Genomic DNA, 18,380 nt, shown 5'->3' with positions numbered 1-18,380 from the left:
AGAGCAAGTACAGTTTCTTTTACATCTAACTACTGAAGCAAGAGAGGTTTGAGCACTCTTTGGTGCAACTCACATTACTGACCAGTTTGTTTTTGTCCTAGTTAATACAAAATTATTTAAAGAGTTACCGTTTCACAGGAAGCTGTGAAGAAAACAGAAGAATGTGAGCAAGAAATTGAAAAGCTGAAACAATTCCTGAAGAATAACTTGGCTGAAAAGTCACATGAGTATCAGCCACATACTCAGAAGACTTCTTGTCCAGAGGTGGGTTTCATGCCATGCCCTAAATTTATGACAACATGTAGCACTGATGAATAGTAGTGTGCTTTCTCTCCCTGTTCCAGTCAAGCAGGCAATTGAATACTGTGTTGTGACTGTAGGTACATAAGTTGCTGTATACCAAAAGATATTATAATTAGTATTAGTTTCAAGTTGGGCATATGTTTAATATCACTGGTTTTGATGTGCTATTTGTGCCTGAAACAATCAACTTCCTGTGAAAATTAAGTGCTGTTTTCAGCTGTTGTGGTGAGACAATGTGCAACACTGATTGCTTGCCTGTGCTCATCATCCTGCTACATGTTAACTGAGGTAGCAGCTTGGGATAGTGCATAAGGAGAGCACTGTGTCCCTTTCTGATCACTGACCATGCAATGTTACTTTTGGTGATTCTGGTTAGGGTTAGATATTGTAGATTCCTTTCCTCGTCCTTGCTGACATGCTGTGTTTTCATCAGCTGGTAACAAATGCTGTTTTTTTGCCAGCAGTTGGTTCCTTTCTGTAATGGATGAATTGCTTATTTAATGCAAAGTAAGCAGTGTTTTAAAGACAGCACTGCAGAAGTCGGGAAATGACTGATCAAGTTTAATGAGTATTTTTATCAAGTGCCTCTGAGATGCTCAGCTTTTTGCAGTCAGCAGAAATACAATTAATAAACATACATTGTACTCACTTAATAACTATAATCACTGAGTAGTATCCTAAATCATAGTTGCTCTGCTTTCAGGTGATTGGATGTTGGATGCTAGTACTAAGCATGACTCATTTCCTGGCTCTCGTTTTTGTCTTTGAGCATAAGACTTTCTGTTTAATATCTCTTGTTTTAGAAGATCTGTTTCACAGTTGTAGCATTCCATTGATAGATGTGGCACTGGAATTGCCCATCTTATTGAGGGGCTTCAAATGAGGAAGTTGTGTCAGTAAAGATTTGGTTTCTTGCCTAGTTAAGTTTGCAAAGCAGTAGTGATATTTGTAGTATAAAGTCTGCTCCTGCCATAAAACAAATACAAATATTATTCCTAGCAAACATTTATAAATTTATGGGAAATTACAACTTCATGGGAGATTGCAACTTCTTCATTCCAGTGACTTTTTCTTTCTTTAACCTTTGGGAGATTTTGTCTTCTGTTTTCCAGTGTATAAAAGGAAAAAGCATCGTTGTCTTAGCAGAGTTTCCACAGCCTTTAAAAATCTGCTGGGTTTCCTGCCTTCACCCTCCTAGTTCATGCAGCCACAGTAGCATTGTTTATGGAGGAAGCTGTAGTAGAGACAAAAGCCAACAGTCTTACTGCTTTTATCTGTCACAGATTATTACTTGCGTAGTGTTATTCAGACCATGATAGAGCAGCGTCTGGAATCAGTGTCTTTATTATTTTAAGCCTAGCATCAAAGCTTGCTCTGATGGACAGGTCCCACTCTGCAATGGGGTATTTAGCTGATTTTTAGTTTTCTAATCAAGCCATAGTACTTCAAAGAGCTTTAGCACTTCAGTAATGAAGGGAGTGAGACATTTTATTGCTTACCCCATCTTGATCTGTTACTGCTTCTGCTTTCTTTGCTCACCTGGAAAACAAGTGGTGAGGAAAGATCCCTAGAAAAGGGCTCTGAAGGCAGAACACTGACTAGAGTAACAGTTATGAACAAGGAGGAAAGACAAACAGACTTGTTTCCCTTTTGTTAATGCAGTGTTATTTGGATTATTGTTTAGACCCTGCAGAACATTAAACATGTTCCTTGTACTTTCTGATATCTCCCAGGTCACATTCTAAGACATGGGATAATTCTTGTCCCTAGCTTTGTTACTGAAACCCTCCTTTTTTTATTGTTATTTTTTTGTTTGTTTGCTTCTGTTAACACAATTTATGCAAGGAAGACTCAGCCCTGAATTACCCCTAGTTATATTTGCCTTCATCTAGGCTATCCCAGTTGTTCTGTGTCAGGTTTCCAGAAAAGGTAGTTGAAAGTAATATCATCTGCTTTGACTCACAGAGTAATGTAACTCAGCTACATTCCCTCTGTCCTGAGGGAAACTCATATTCCCCTGGCTATGCAAGACCTAGTTTGATTCATTTATCCAGCCTTCCACATTTCCTTCCAGACTACCAACTTCGGCAGTACAGGTGGCAAGCGCCGTCCTGAACAGAATTTGCTGCTATTGTTTTGCATGTATCAGGACATTTCCTGCACTGGCAATGGGGAACTGTCCCAAAGCTATGAAAAAGGGAAGAGGGCAAATAGACCCATTCTCAGTAAGATGCAAGGTGTCATTTGTTACTTTACCTCTTGTTTAACTAAGAAAAACGCATACTTACAGATGTTGTTGCTCCTTAGGGAGAAATGGAAGCTATAAAAGAAGAAATCATCAAGCTGTGCCAAAGAAAGGAAGATATCCTTACCGGGATGAAGAATTCAATGTCTGAGCTTCACCAGCGCTTACAGGAAGAAGTGCCTGAACCAGGAGATGAGCCCACAGCCTCTGCATTTGGTGACTCGATTGGGACTGATGTTTCTGATGTGCAGGTGAGTGGAGCACCATTTTGTGATCACTTGCCCAGGAAATGAAGAAGGAAAGTATAAAGCCCTTCTTTATCCAGAAGGAGTGGCATTTGAGAGAGGAGCATCCCTGCAGCTGTGAAGCAAAGTTACTTTTCTCCTTTTAAATAGTCCCAGGCAGACTGGATATGATACCTGACTAGGAGAAGGCAGGAAGGAGGTGTGCCTCAGGTTGTTTTTTTGCATGAGCTGACTCAACATGGAGTTTACACTAAACAATCAGCAGCAAAATGTTAGATGCATAGTTTTACTGATGATGATCAGTCGTTGTGGATTTTTCAGTAAATTCAGCAAAATAAAATTTGTCCCAATTACATTTGTGATGTCAAAACATTACAAAATATTGAAAACTCCCAGTTTTTAGAGGTGTTCAGGAGATGCAGACTTATTAGTTAATAACTTATTGCTTTACTTAATTACTTATTAATTACTTTAATGTCTGGTGGCAAATGCTCAGTGCTTCTCCGAAAGTGGACCCCAAGTGGTAATTTTCTTTTAGAGTACAGGCAAAAGGGCAGAGGCTTTTACTCTTTAATGTGAGTGATTGAACTGTCTCTTTTGTGTATTTTGTAGCTGAAGAAGAGAGGACTGATGTCCCTTCTGCCCTGTTTAGATGAAGAGTCAGAAGATGCTTTCCACAGCAAGGTGAATTCAGTATATGTATTACATACACAGATATATATGTAAGATAAACTAGTTTGTTACAGATTATAAAAATGTGTAGATACGAAATAATTTAGAGTAAAACGAAGCCAAGTTTGTTTCACCAAGAAAAAGTACAAAGAAACTGAGCTTGAATCAATGTCAGTATTACACAGTAACTCATTCTGTGATTTGTGGTCCTGCTTTTGATGGGATTACTTATACAGTAACACCTTTTGCATGTGTTAGTAGCAAACATGAGCCTAAAACACAAGGTTTAAAAGTGGGTTTTCTTTCAGACAAAATAAGACAGCCTCTGGAGAAATGCTGGTTAGATTGTAGCCTGGCTACCCACTTTTCTTTGGTGCAGTTTTCTTTACATACTGGACTTGGGGGTTATTTTCTTTTGTTTTTAGTGGACAGGAAAAGCGAGAGAGTGATTTGGTATACATTTTGTGTTTTTTTATTGTTTGTCTGTATGGCGATAGCATGAAAAAAACAGAGGATACTCTTGAGGTCTCTGGAGTGTCATCTAGCTGTTCATCTGGCAGAGCCGATTAAGCAAGGGTGGAGGTGAGATTTGGGAAACATAAGGTAGATAAACAAGGCAGAAAGCGAGCTAAGTGTTAGTAAAGGTTTGCAGTAATTTACATTGCCTGAAGGAACGCCTGAGCTTCGTGTTCACAAGCTAATGCTGAGTTGCTATTACTTTCAAAGGGAAGTACAGTCACGGAAATAGATGTGAGCTTCTGGCCCTCATTAAAATACAAGGAAAAGCATAAGGAAGACAGTGCAACCTCTTGGTCTTCTGGAACCTTGTCAGATGGTGGTGCACAGGTAATGAACTCAGATTTATTTCAACAGGGCTGGAACTCATCTTTGTGGAAAGTATTTGCAGAAGTCGTAGGTAATGCTGAAGTCTTTGAAGTAAGAGAACTGTAGAAATACAGAGCAGTAGCCTTATTAAGTTGCTCTGTCTTCCACATCACACTGAATTTTTTCATTTTAAGTGTTCTTTCCTGTTCTACAAACCCAAAGACAAAAGGGTGCATTTGTTAGCAGTGATTCATTCCATTAACTCCTGGGGAGGCAGTAAAATGTACGATTTGTTAGGAGATTATCTGTGGAAGAGATTCCTTTTGTCAACAAGAAGATCAACATCTAATATTCCTGACCAGCTTCAGTTTTGGTGGTGTTTTGCTATGTTCTTCACAGTGTCTTGACATTATCTGATGTGATAGCTGCAGTTGCTGCTTCCATGTATCTATGTTAAAGGCATAAGAGAACTTAACTCTGGGAATGTTCTTGGTCCAGGACTGCTATACACTGAAAAGCTGCTACTTTTTGAGGTCTCTCAAGCACAACAAGGCAGTAATGATCTAAATAGTTCCACTGTTGCCTCTTTCTCTACAGGATGCTGCTGAGATAGTACAATTGTGCAATAAAGACAATGAGGAATCATCTTTGCAAACTTCACAGAGGACAGAAAGCCCTGGCACAGGTCATGAAAGTCAAACTGTGGTGAGTTTGAAAATCCGAAGTAGGCTGAACAAGGTGACCTTCTGTATAACCCAGCTACTGGTAATGATAATGTTATTAGAGTTTATGGCAAGATTAATGATACGGCAGGATACCTGCAACATTAATGGGCTTCTTCAGATTGCTCCTTTGAGTGAAAATGGTTATGTTCTGATCTCCTTGAAAATTAAGTTTTCTAGGAAACGAGATGGAGTATTGTCAGGAAAAAAGATGCTGGCATTCATAAAGGTGTGAATGGAAAGATTATGATAAAATCTGCATCAGTTGTTGGATTTTGAAGTGGCAGTTAAAGGAGAAATGAATAAGAATAACCCTCCCATATTTTGTTGCTTTGTGGAAAACATGTGCAGTCTGAATGGGCAGCATAGGTTACATGCAGAAGAGCATATGGAGAGAGTCTTGAATAGTCAGTCCACCAAGGCCAGGAGCAAAAGACTGGTAGCAGAGCAGCCTCAGCTCTAGCTCTTAAATTCTAGCAGCATAGAAGAAGCTAGAATCCATCGTTGCCTGAGGCAGGAGCACGCTCCTAAGTCACTTTGTCTCTCAGTGCTCCTTGACTCCTTACATCATGCATGGCTTTCAATATATATAGTTTAATAATGAAAAGAAAGTGTCAAGGGAGAATTTGACATGCCCTTTTTTAGTTTCTCATTCCTATGCAGGAAAATAATACATAGCTAAATGCTAGAACTTAGTCAGCAGCTATTAATTGCATACTAATATTATAAACAATAGCATTCTGCCTCGTATGAATGAGTGTATCATATATGAGCTGTCTGTACACGTGATCTCTGTGTCCTTTTTCTTTGCTACTCTGCAGCGCTGTTGGCCTCTGCCAACAGGATGTTTGTAAGCTCCTTTTGCAAGCAAAGGAGATGAAGTCACTCCAGTCCCCAAGCACAGAAAGTGGTTCAGCTGAGCTCTCACTGATTCTCTGTGTTATACTGAGCTGAGATACTTACTGCACTGAGTAAATCTCAGTTGAGAGTAATTGACATTCAGACCCTTGTATAAGAGAGACTTCATCTCCAGGTCAGGCACCTAACAAGATAACATATACTGGTACCTCTGTGTGCCACCACCATGTTTGTCAGCCTCCTGTCTTGAGGGGCACCTACAACCTGTTGAACCCAGTGATAGAAAAGCTCAGCAGAGCAGTGTTCTTGAGGTGGACACAGCTGTTCTGTGTTCTTTGCAGAGAATGTGGTAAGGCTATGAGCCACAGTCCTTCTCTGCTCCTGCAGAGGAGGCCGTCCTTCCTCTATTCATGCCAGACAGCAAAAAAGTCTGCAATATTGCAAAATCTTTTCCATTTCAGAATTTTACTGCTCTGTGCCATTTCCACATGCTATATGACTCCCACTAGGAACTTTTTTTTTTTTCTGCTAAGTGATTTACTTAAAAGATCAGTTACTATTTGGAGTCAGGAAGGCATTTATTTTTAAAAATGCTGTATCTATTTTTCCCTCAGAGATGTGTTGAAGTCTAGAGATCTGTGGTGTTGATTATATTCATCTTCTCCATTTAGAGCTTAAGTATACACTAACATTAATTTATTTCCACTATCTTGATGATTGCTAAATGATACAATTTCATTGCTCCTGCCATATTTTCCCTCCAAACTCAGTTCTAGCAGCCTACAATATAATGTAGAATTCAGAAACATGTTTGAACTATTACTTGTCAGGTAAGATTTGGTAACTGTCCACTCCATGTCCTTTGTGATCTCAGTCTGAGAACACGAACTCTTAGAACACGAACTCAAGATGTGTGCGTGAAGCTGAACATTGTTAGACCTGCACACAAAATACTGGTTTGTTTTATTCAACTGATTTGGCTGCATATCTGAATTTCTGTTTCTGTAAAGAAAGGGAATGAAATTTCCTGAAGCAGTGTTATTTACCTGGGGAAGGGCAGAGCATGCCAGAGATAAAAACTAAATGCTTCTGTATGCATGTGTGCTCTGTTTAATACTTGGTTATTTTTTGGCATTGTCAAAATACGTTTACTTTAGTGAACCAAACTGTTTTGCAGTCCCATTGGATTAATATATATATTTATTTATATAAAAATAAATAATATATATATATATATAGTCGACCCAAACTGGCAAAATATAATTAAATGATGAACTAGAACAAACAGATTGAGAACTAAAGCCAAAAATTTCAAGTGGAAGTTGAAGTAAACTGGTACTTTTATATCTTCAATTGCATGTACCTCAACAGACTTTCCTGTTTCAGAATATGTACATTCAGACTATTTCCTGTGTTTAATGACAATGCTGCAAGGTATCTGAGAGAGAAATCAGAAGAGTAATGATTGAAATAAGACACTGATACCTGAAACAGTGCATTTTGGCACTCTCATTTTAGCACAAGGCTAATGCACTATGGCCATCTAAGTGTGTGTGAATGCTCTGAAGCCGTGGGAGCAGTACGGGAGGCGTTGTGTTTCATTTACTTATTAACTTCTTTTATTTGCATGTGTGCGGATATATACAGACCTGTGCAGGCTTCTAAGCAACTGCTGGTATCTCCAAGCACTTTAGACTTCTCCTTATTACGGAAGTATGCAGTACTGCTTCTTAAAGCAAAGCAAGCAAGAGAAAATAATTACACAAGATAGACTTAAAAACACACATTATTTTTCTGTGTGATGTAGAGCCTGAATAAAACTCATTTGGCTGTTGGAGCCAAATGCATAGAAGGAACTTCTAAATGATGCACAACAGCTTGCTTTGCAGCTTTAAACTGCATTGCTCTTCCATCCAACTCCCACAGCAAAACATCTCTCCTCAGGGGAGAACTGGTTAATGGTGAGTCATCGTGCTTCCTGTGGCTCAGGTATACCTGTGCAGATGCAAATTGTGGCTGGAAACCTGTTACACCAGATCCTAGATTGCCTGCCTGCTGAATTTCCCTTCTTTTTCTTTTATCTTTAATTATTATATATTTTTTAAAAACTGTGAAGTTGGTGACAGAGTTGCTTTGGAGCCCTGTGAATGTGAAAGTTAAACATTTCTCACTGGTAAGGAGTGGGGAAAGAAAGGAAAAGAGAGAAAGAAAAAGAAAGCAATAGGTAGATAACTGTGTTGTTTTTTTTTCATGTGCTTTGCTTCAGAGTGTCACGCCGCCTCCTGTCCCCAACGCCACCCAGGGCCCTCGAGGGAAAGAGGGAGACCCAGAGGAAGCAGTGGATGGTGGTAGGCCCGAGCCGGGAACAATCCTCCAGGCGTGCAAGGCCCAGGTTGCTGAGCTGGAACAATGGCTAGACAAAACTAAGGTGTCCCTGGGCTCAGACCCCCAGACCCCCAAAATGCAACAGATGGTGGAACTGCAGCTTGGTGATTTCCAGGTAAGAGGGAGCAGCCTGTGTGCAGCTAGCCATCCACATGAGCCACCATTCCCGGGGGTTTGTGAACACAGGAAAGCTGCAGTTACTGGTTCTCCTCTTCCTGCTTATTCAGCTTCAGTACACTGGCAGACAGCCGGTAACTGCTGGGCTTCGGTTTCAGGAGCAGCTTTCCTGGGGCTCAGTTAATACCTTTTTTTAGGGTTGTACACAGTGGGATTGTTATACACCTGGAGGATTTAGTTTGAGGTCTGAATGTTTCTACAGCTTTTTTTTTTTTTTTTTTTTTAGTTTAGTTTTGAAAATATGGCTTAGCAGAGTCTGCATCCTCTCTTAAAGGGCAGCTTTCTGTTAAGGGCAGCTTTCTGTTGGTCTCTGTCGTGATAAATCAGCAAGAATAAAGAATTTTTTTATTTTGTCTGGACATTTTCCATTTTTATTTTTTGCCCTGTGTAGGGCAAAAGACAGACATTCATCCACTTGAGTAGCCTATATTTGGTTGTACTGCTGTAGGTCTAGGACCTTCTTGCTCCAGGTGGCAGCAGAAGGAACAGGGTGTTTGTACCATTTGGAAATGGATGGAAACGGATGGAAGACAACAGAGCTGACGTAAAGTAACGGGCTGGGTGGTAGTCCTGGCACAGCTTTCTTTCTCTGGCACACAGATTAAAAGAAAATGTGCAGGCATGCAGCTTTGGAATTCCCCGCAGTGCCAGACCAATATCCTCATCTGCTTGACTGCTGAACTCTGGGAATTAAGATCCTGAATACATTTATGTAGCTGGCTGTATGTCAACCCCATTCAGGCTTTGTGTCAGTGTCAGCTTTGATAGGGCAGTCACAAGCAGTAAAATCAAGCAGACTTCAGGCAACACTAGGCCCTGTTGAGTTCCTGCCAGGTTTTAGCAGTCTGGCTCAATGTTAACACATGAACTTGATAGGACAGAGAAGCAGAAAAATGTTTTTCTATAATAATCAAGGTCTATGCAGAAAAATATCCAAAGCACAAAACAGGAGTGGTCTCTAGATGGATAGATATGATGTAGAACAATTAATTTATTGCAGTTGATTACTTTACTAAGAGTTGAGTTGTAATTTCTGTCTCCACATTCAACTTCATAAACATGAGTTTGAAGTAATGAAGAGATGTAATTTGATTCAGAACAATGTGAATCAGCAATAGAATCCCAACAGTTTCCAGTGACCTGGCTTAACACATGGTACCAGTACTGTGTTTTGGTAGTTTAGATTGGATGATTGTGTGTTAGGAAGGATTTCTTTATAGATGGGAAGAGCTGCTCAAGTGAGGTGGACTGCTGTCCTCAGCTCCACTTGGTCTTAGGATATGCATGTCCCTCTACTTTATCACTTCATTGAAAGCCCAGTGGCATTTCAGATGAAATACTCTCAGAGGTAGTTGTCATCTTAAACTAAGTTATAAGATTGTAAATTCATTCAGCTGAGACAGGCTTCACCTTTTGCTGATTCTGTTGTGAAGCCCGTAGCTCCTTGCAGCGGGGTGGAGAGTTAGACAACTCCTTAACTCATCACAGCAAGATCTGTGTGAGGTTTACCAGTCAACACCAATGATCTGTCAACTTCGTCTCCTTTTGGTAGGCAAAACTGTTTTTAGAACTTACGACCTCCTTTTAAAGGCTAGTCTCCTTTTAAAGGCGACATTGGCGACATTGTATTGTAGTATGAGCAGAAATTCTGCCATACTTCTGGTTGATGTGATTAGAAGGAATGAGAACTGGCCTTACAGTGAGCATCAGGTCAAGGATTTTTTCCTCCCTTATCACAGTTTTGAAGTTTTAGTGGTGCCTTGGCCTCACGGTGAGGTCTGTTTAGCTCATACATCCATGGAACTTGACCCTTCCCAAAGATGATGTAGTCAGTTTGTGCTCTGCCTTCTTCTCCAATGTGGTATGTTGTCTTCTTAGTTATTCCAGATGAAGTCTATTGGTAATTTCTGCTTCCCTTTCTCATTACTTAATGTCTGAGTTATACAACTTCCCACACAGACTGTTTTCTGAAAGTTTTGTCTTTAGCACTGTATTAAATGCACTTTATTGTTCATAGCAAAAAGAGACTATAATAGAGAAAATCCAGGGAGTTTGATGCTATTGCTAATTTTTCTTCTTTCTGTTCATTTTAGATAGGGTTAAGTGTAAGCACTGTCTTTAAGAATGTTATCGGGAAAGGAGTATTGTACTTCTAAGAATGAATAATTGACTCCTGTCACTTCTAGGTGATGTTATCAGAGATTGAACAAAAGGTTCTTAGTTTACTGGAAGATGGTGGAAACAGTGCAGGCCACCAACAGGAGGCAGAGGATCTTTCCTTGAAGCTGAAGGAAGTGAAGTGTAATTTGGAAAAAGTCCAGATGATGCTTCAGGATAAATACAGTGAAGAGCAGGTAAAGCATATGAGTTCTGTGCTGAGGAAAAGTGAGAGTTCTGTAGTAGCACAAGAACAGTTGGAGCTTACCATGTGAAACAAGGAAGAGGGAAGAGTCAATCAGAAATGTCAGACTTGTTATTTTTCCAGTTTGCACTGCGATATGATTATTTTTCATTTGCAGTAAGTAGTGGGACTTCCAATGAGTCTCTGAGCTGCATCTTTTCAGCTTGAAGTGCTCAGTGGCAGTAGTTGAGATTTTGTGAGGAATGCAGGAAAAGGATAAAAACGTTTGGTGATGTTTTTTCATTTGCTTTCTTTCAAAATACCATCATGTTTGTGATAGTATCGCAGCAGACAGGCCTTAAGGCAGTAACTTTCTTCAAAGAACACCTAAGTGGCATGAGCAGTGACTCAGCTTTCCAGTACCACAGCCCCCCACCTAGACCTGGACAGAAACTGGACAGAAGTGTTCGCATGAGTACCAACTGCTTTTGCACTGCTGATTTTGTTTATGAGTGTTCCAAACCAGCTTTGCTTTTGCTATTTCCCCAAACTGCACATGGAGGTTCCGGCCTCTTTTCAAGTCTGGAAGCCTTCCCACAATGGGGGTCTCTTTACAGATTCCCAACAGGGAGAGGATTGACCCAGAGTCCCTCAAGATGTTGCATTCCAATGGCTCCAGCATGCCCCAGCTTGGCCTCGCTGAACAGCCGTTCCTCCAGCAAAATGGCTTCCAGCACCCACAGGTGATTCTTCTGCCTGACCAGGAGTCAGGCTGTATGTATGTAGGGGGCTGCTGTGTATATTGCCTGCTGCAGCTTTCACTGTGGGATCAAGTCTGCCAAGGGCAGGCACCTTATATGCCTCTCCTAGAGGATTTGGGGAGTCAGAGGGGATGGAGAAAGGCTTCCAAGCCCTGAAAACTCTTTTTTGTCCAAAAGGTTTATGATCCTTACAAAATTGGATGGTACCCTTGTCTTTTATCACAATGATTCAAATGGCATCGCCCACCCGATTTCCTGTGTTTAAAGCACTGATGTATTTTTAAATCTGAAACTGTATACTGAAACTGCTTTTGCAGTTTTGCACTTGGGCTGGAGGAATCCCAGTCATTCATACAAACTGGAAGGAGCAGTCCTTGAGAGCAGCCCTGCAGAGAAGGACCTAGGGGTCCTGATGGATGAAAAGTTTAACATGAGCCAGCAGTGTGCTCTTGCAGCTCGAAAAGCAAATGGTATCCTGGGCTCCATCAGAAGAGGGGTGGCCAGCAGGGACAGAGAGGTGATTGTCCCTCTCTGCTCTTGTGAGGCCCCATCTGGAGTGCAGAGTCCAAACCTGGAGCCCCCAGAGCAAGAAAGACAGGGAGCTGTTGGAGAGAGTCCAGAGGAGAGCCACAAAGGTGATCAGGAGACTGGAGCACCTCCCCTACAAAGACAGGCTGAGGGAGCTGGGCTTGTTCAGCCTGGAGAAAAGAAGGCTGCGGGGTGACCTCATTGCAGCCTTTCAGTATCTAAAGGGAGCCTACAGACAGGAGGGGAATCAACTCTTTGGAAGGGTTGATAACAGCAGGACAAGGGGAAATGGTTTTAAGTTGAGAGAGGGAATATTTAGGTTGGATGTCAAGGGGAAGTTCTTTACAGCGAGAATGGTGAGGTGCTGGAACAGGCTGCCCGGAGAGGTTGTGGATGCCCCGTCCCTGGAAGTGTTCAAGGCCAAATTGGATGGGGCCCTGGGCAGCCTGGTCTGGTATTAAATGAGGAGGTTGGTGGCCCTGTGGCAGGGGGTTTGGAGATTCATGATGCTTGAGGTCTCTTCCAACCCTGGCCATTCTGTGATTCTCTGATTCTTTTGAAGATGGATTTGACTCAAAGGCTTTGTGAACATTCTCCCATGAACTAACTCAGAATGACTCTAAGGTCATTGTTAACATTATAAGGATATCCTGAGACACTCTGTGCTCTACTCTATAAACTACTTCTGTTTTGCTAAGTGAAAATTAGCTTTTTCCCCTTTCATGTTCTTAGGAATGAGTTAGAGAAAGTGACCCAGCCTGAGCTGCTAAAATTGCTCAGTTTTCAATCAGAGCTCTCTCTCTAACTAGTGCATTTCTACGTTGTGTTTGAGCATCCCCCCTTTTTTCTCTGTATAAGGATGGCAGTCTGCGGCCCTTAAATTTCCGAATATGCATGATGTATTTCTGACTGAGGGCTTTTGCTTTTGAAATTTTTAACAAGGCTGAAATATATTCTGTAAAAATACATGTTTATAGAAAATTGTTTGGTAACATCATATTTAGACATTACTTGCTTTTTTCCTCATAGTGGTATTCTTAATTTTGCTTGCTACATGGATTCATGTGAAATGCAATTGGAAAAGCACGATAATAATTTCAGAGCAATACTGCACACACAATTCATTTTTATTATTCATTCTGTTCTCTGTTCACAGGATCTGAAAGTAAAAGCAGCAGAGCAGAAGAGCCTCATTGACTTCATTGAGTCATGTGTGGAAAAAATGCAGCCACAGTTTGAGGATAGTGTGAAATCAGAACCCAGGTACAAAGCAACAAAATCACTCCCCAGATTCAGTTATGTACAACTTCCCAAACCTACAGAAACTTTGCAGGAGCACTGTTTGGAGCAATGTGTGCCTGTAGAAGGAAAATTGCAGGAGCTGGGAGATTTCTACTGTCAGCAGTCTGGAGAAATTGAGTTTCATTTATGTGACAGCTTCCTTGATACTGGGCTGACAGGACTGCATGGAGTCAGTCTTGATATCAGGCAGGACTGATGCCTGCCATAACCTGAAGCAGGCCTAACAGAGGCAAGTTGGGTATCTGTTCCCAGCCATGCATTTGGTTGCACTCTGTTTTGGGGGCAGGTATAATAGAAACTAGTCTTACACCAGCAGTTTTACAAATCTAAGTTTGTTTATTCTACTTTAGTATTTGACATTTTGATAATTTTTTCTTAATACAGCAATGGGGAATCTGATCCAAAAAGCAAGAAGGCTGATCCCACCTTAGCTCCAAAGGACCAAACGGGGAATAAATGGCAGTATTTACAACAAGAGCTTTCCTCAAAGATGAAGTCTCCTCTCTGCCAGCTTGTGGAACCTCAGGTCTGTTTCAATTCAGTAAAGCATTCTTTGTGCAGCCTGTTGGTTTGGGTGAAGATAACTATTAGAGTATCCTCCTTGAGTCATCATATCATGTCTCTTCTTCATCAGATAACTGAAATCTTTGCAAGTGCTTTCTAGAAGAAATTGTTACTGCATACTGCTTTTATGATTGTCTTTTAATTTTACTTTGAGATAAATAATGACTCTGGAGCTGTGACTATGAAGTGTGGGAACACGTAGATGAATTCTGGCAGTTAGAATTCAGACCTGATGTTATCTGCTTAATTCTTTTAAGGAAATTAGGCGAGTTATCCAGCCAGCTCCCAGCTGATTTTTATGGATGTGGATTAAGTCCCAGTTCCTGCAAGTGAGAACATTTTGGTCAGAAGAAACTCCTAGCTTGAATTTTCTTCTATGATTCACCATAACGTTCTTGCATTCTCTTTGACATATTAAAAGTGGATTTTACACTGCCAAAAGAAAGTGCTATGCATTTATTCAGAGCAGACTGCAGAATTTTACTGCTTGGAAAAAGTGTTTTCTTTTGCTAGCAGTTTTGTTCACATTCAATTAGAATGACTAGATTTATTCTCTGAAAGAAGAGTACTGCATAAAATGGAAGAATATTATCAAGTAAAAGGATGAATGTCTACTCTTACTCAGGCACTGCAGTGGGCAGCAGGACTGCCTTAATACAGGCTACAGCCTGTAGCCCCTAACAGAGGGAATCTGAGGCTCTTTTTTTCAGTCATGCTCCAATCAGGGCATAGCCTAACCAATTTATTCTTGACAGCAAAAAGGGAACCCTGCTATCCAAGTGTTTTATATTAATAACTTGACGCTTTTAATGTTTTTTAAAAGGAATGTTATGTAGTTGCCCATAGCCCAGGCATCATTTGAGCTGTTCACATAATTGCAGTATTCTCTTTCTCAATGTCAGATTACAACAAAACTGAACATGCTGCCCCGGGGCGTGTTCCCAAATGCAGGAGCCTCCACCGTGGAAGAGCTGAAAACGTACACTGTGCAGCTGGGAGACCTAAGCCAAGAAGCAAACGTGGTACATGCACAGGTAAAAATAGCATGTTTAAGCATTACCAAAAACACCAGGAAATCTAGACACAATGCAGTGTTTGGGCACTGAGAAACATACACAATAATCTTAGTATTGCAAATGGGACTCATTGTAGTGTACCTTTTGCAACAGCTGGGGGGTATAATGTACATTCAGCTTAGGATTTTGAGGAGGAAGATTGCAAGTTTCAACCATGATACTGCTGACCTGAATCCAAAGACATGCTAATATGGATAAAGATTGTTCCAGATTGTTCCTCGGGCTCTGTTAAATGAGGTTCCTGTAAATGACTTTAGTAAATATGCAGTATTGAGCTGACGAGGCAAGTTCTGTTGTGCCTGTTCCTGAGTTTAGAAACCTGTAAAACTACGTCCACTCCTAATACACTGAGGGTCACTCTCAATTTTGGCCTTGACAGCTCTGAGTATTGCATGTATATAACTGTCCCATCCAAGACTGTCGTTCAGTATTTCATGAATTGGATTTTATTATTATTAGCTGACTAAACTTCTAACTTTATGCAAGCAAACAAATCTTAGGTGTGCCTTAGGTTAAACTACTGAAAAATTCTGACTTGCCTTTACACAGGAGAATGTGGCAGAGGAAGTTTCTTCCAATTTGGACAAAAAACTGTTTGAGCTACTTCTGGCAATCAGCCGGTGTTTGGATAACATGGAGGAGATGTTAAACACCTCAGTCCTCTCCACCGAAGAGGCAGCTGTGCAGCAGGTTCTTTATGAGGTAACTTTCCTAGAACATCCAGGGGAAGGAAGAACCATGGTGGATTTCTTTTGCAACAAAAATGCGTATGGCCTGACATTTCCTCTCATTTTTGCTAGTATTACATGGGAGTAGCACAATCAAGTTATCTGGGCCTTTTGCCCGTTAACAAACGACCAGCTCGTGTACCACTGTGTTTTACAGGCAGGTCTCCTTTGACAGAGACCATTTTCACTCATGTTATCTTTTTTCTAACTCTTCAGACTCTTTCTGTTGAGCTGCAAAAACTTCACGCTGATCTGAGTGATAAAAAGGATGATCTTTTAAAGTCTATTACCTGCGCTGGTGGGAGCACAGATGTGTTCTGTGAGTGCTTTAACAACTTACAGGCATGGCTGGAGCAGACTCAAGCTGCAACTGCTTCAAGGAGCAATTCAGTGAAAGCTGGGCTGGATCATAATACCAGTTATCAGGTACTGCACTGCCAAATGCACATCTTGTATCACAGCATCTGTTAGACTTCTCAGTGTTAATGCATTCGGGTTACAAATGAGGCATCTATAATGGTCTTTTTTTTTTGGTACTGAACAAACTTGTCTAGGTCTCTCAAGAAACAAATTTATTTTGCTTTTGCAGCGCTGTTTACAGAGCTGACTGCCTTGGAAGCCTTGATCACAGTAGAAAATTTGCATGCAAAGTATAGAAGTAACTTGGGATCCCATTTATGCTGATCTAGAAACTAAACCAAGTTTCTGTGGGGAAGGATTAGGCCAGGGAAGGGTTTGTGTATCCTTTTTTCTGCCTCATGCATTCAAGAGTGATCAGAGTTAGTACAATGCCAAAAGCTCTGTTGTTCTCAGAATATATGTTATGAGACACTGCTTTTTTAGTGCAGTGTCCAGTGCTGCTCTACTTACAGCTATGTGTTGGAGGTTGATTTAACCCTTGGTATTTACCGTTCCTTGAGATTTTGTGCCACAGTAACAGAAAGTGTGCCACAGCCTTGCAAAGTTATGTTTTCCTTTCTGAAAGAAAGGAGAGAAGAACTTGGTCTTTGAAATACATTTTCCAATGTTCAGCAGAGCTCCAGTGGCTCATCATCAAGTCAGCTTATCTCTGTGCTGCTGAATAATAAAATAATTCCTTTGAAGAACACAGTGATGTTGTCTCCAAACAGTAACAGGGCTGATACTGCTATATTTACTCGTGCGGAATCCATTGAGCTCCATCAGTTGTCAGTAATAGACTTATTTTCTCATTTTCAGAAGAGAAGAATTTGTTTCTCTGTAAGTTTCACAGGTCTTTACAGTCACAGAAAATCATTGTGACGGAAAAATCTCATTTTTTTATACACTGACAGGGAATTTCCCTCTCTACATTATTCCTTTGAGCCCAGAATGTGTATGCTTTTTTGTGTGCTAAAGTGAGAAAGTGCTTTTTCTGTAAGAGAGAGTTGTCTTGTTTGCTATGTAATTTTGTCTGCTTGTTACTATACTCTTGTTTGTGATATACTTCTGACGATTGTTACTTTTTCAGAATGAAACCAGGCTGCTTTATGACCAATTAACTGAGAAAAAAGCTACTTTGCAACAATGCTTGAATGCAATTCGTGGACATAATGTTTCTGAGCAGCTTCAGGTAATTTCATTTATGGGAAAAGAAAAGCTAGTGTTTCCAGTTTTCTGTGATTTACTGTTTTATATTTTCAAAAGTTTAAATCTCACTTATGTTTTAAGAATGAGAGAAGGAGTTCTGTATTTATCATCCCTTTTTACCTACTACATCCCAACCCATAGTTGGACTTAATTCCAGTCCTTTTGCTAACTGATGGGGAGGAACCAGTCTCCCCACAACCTCTTAGAACAAATACACCCCAAACCATGGCAGAGAAGAGAAAAAGCTACACAAAGTGCAGCACTCCACACATTATGCCTGCCTAATATTCAAAGCTCTACTTTTTCTTCATGCAAATAGGCCTGCAATGTTTGTATCTGCTCATTCAGGAGGTATAAGCACTACATCACAGTGTGGCATTTGACCAGTTAAGGTTTTCTTCAACCTCTGTAGGGATTAGCAGAGAATTAAAAATGGACAGACTGCATATCCTCCCCAGAATGCTCATCTACTTGCTGCTGGAACAAAAAGGAGTTCCACAGACATTTTTGTTATGGGCTCATAGCCTTGTTTACAGGCTTATTTTCTGCCAAGATGAAAGCCATTTCAGATCCCAAGCAGGGATATTCATATTCAATGAAGCAATCACTCTTAGAAAAAGAACATCAGCAGTTCATAACTTCCCTTTGTTCAGAAAGAACTTGCCTCAATCCATCCTTGACTGAACCTTTCCAATTCATGAGAAAATGGTATTTTCTCAGGCCAGATTCCTTCTAATAATGGCTGTTGAGTTAGTAAACTGAAACATGCTGAATGTCATACTGAGACACAAGACCTGTATTTCCTTCCTGGCTGTGCCATGTGAACCCAGTAAGGTGTGTCATGAACAGTTTTGTCTGTTCATCTCATAAATTTATATTTTGTCTTTAATTTCAGAAAACTGATGCCTGTACTTTGGAACTGCAAAACTTTGAAAACCAAGTGGCAAAACTGAGAGGCTATGGGGAAAGATTCCAGTTACCTGTCACCTTAATTCAGGAAGCTTATAAATTAGAGGTAAGAACACAGTACAGTTTCTACT

At 40.6% G+C, this 18,380-nt stretch overlaps 1 protein-coding gene across 6 annotated transcripts in view; it reads left to right on the top strand.

Annotated features, from left to right (window-relative positions):
* Positions 1-18,380, top strand: part of SYNE2 (spectrin repeat containing nuclear envelope protein 2) — a 157,480-nt gene that overhangs the window by 79,063 nt on the left and 60,037 nt on the right. For 3 of the 6 annotated variants that reach the window (XM_010712022.3, XM_010712021.3, XM_010712027.3), the window contains 15 exons: positions 139-264; positions 2,611-2,799; positions 3,406-3,477; positions 4,192-4,311; positions 4,888-4,995; positions 8,137-8,370; positions 10,619-10,786; positions 11,391-11,516; positions 13,219-13,325; positions 13,749-13,890; positions 14,831-14,962; positions 15,554-15,706; positions 15,949-16,158; positions 17,222-17,323; positions 18,236-18,355. In XM_010712022.3, coding sequence (XP_010710324.1) covers positions 139-264; positions 2,611-2,799; positions 3,406-3,477; positions 4,192-4,311; positions 4,888-4,995; positions 8,137-8,370; positions 10,619-10,786; positions 11,391-11,516; positions 13,219-13,325; positions 13,749-13,890; positions 14,831-14,962; positions 15,554-15,706; positions 15,949-16,158; positions 17,222-17,323; positions 18,236-18,355 — 2,109 coding nt within the window. The remainder of the gene's footprint in view (positions 1-138; positions 265-2,610; positions 2,800-3,405; positions 3,478-4,191; positions 4,312-4,887; positions 4,996-8,136; positions 8,371-10,618; positions 10,787-11,390; positions 11,517-13,218; positions 13,326-13,748; positions 13,891-14,830; positions 14,963-15,553; positions 15,707-15,948; positions 16,159-17,221; positions 17,324-18,235; positions 18,356-18,380) is intronic. The other 3 variants (XM_019615939.2, XM_010712023.3, XM_010712024.3) reach the window with 3 other exon arrangements.

This window comes from Meleagris gallopavo, chromosome 5, assembly GCF_000146605.3.
Source record: "Meleagris gallopavo isolate NT-WF06-2002-E0010 breed Aviagen turkey brand Nicholas breeding stock chromosome 5, Turkey_5.1, whole genome shotgun sequence".
NCBI lineage: Eukaryota > Metazoa > Chordata > Aves > Galliformes > Phasianidae > Meleagris > Meleagris gallopavo.
Note: the sequence above shows the minus strand (reverse complement) of the source record. Positions and strands in the feature narration are given on the sequence as shown.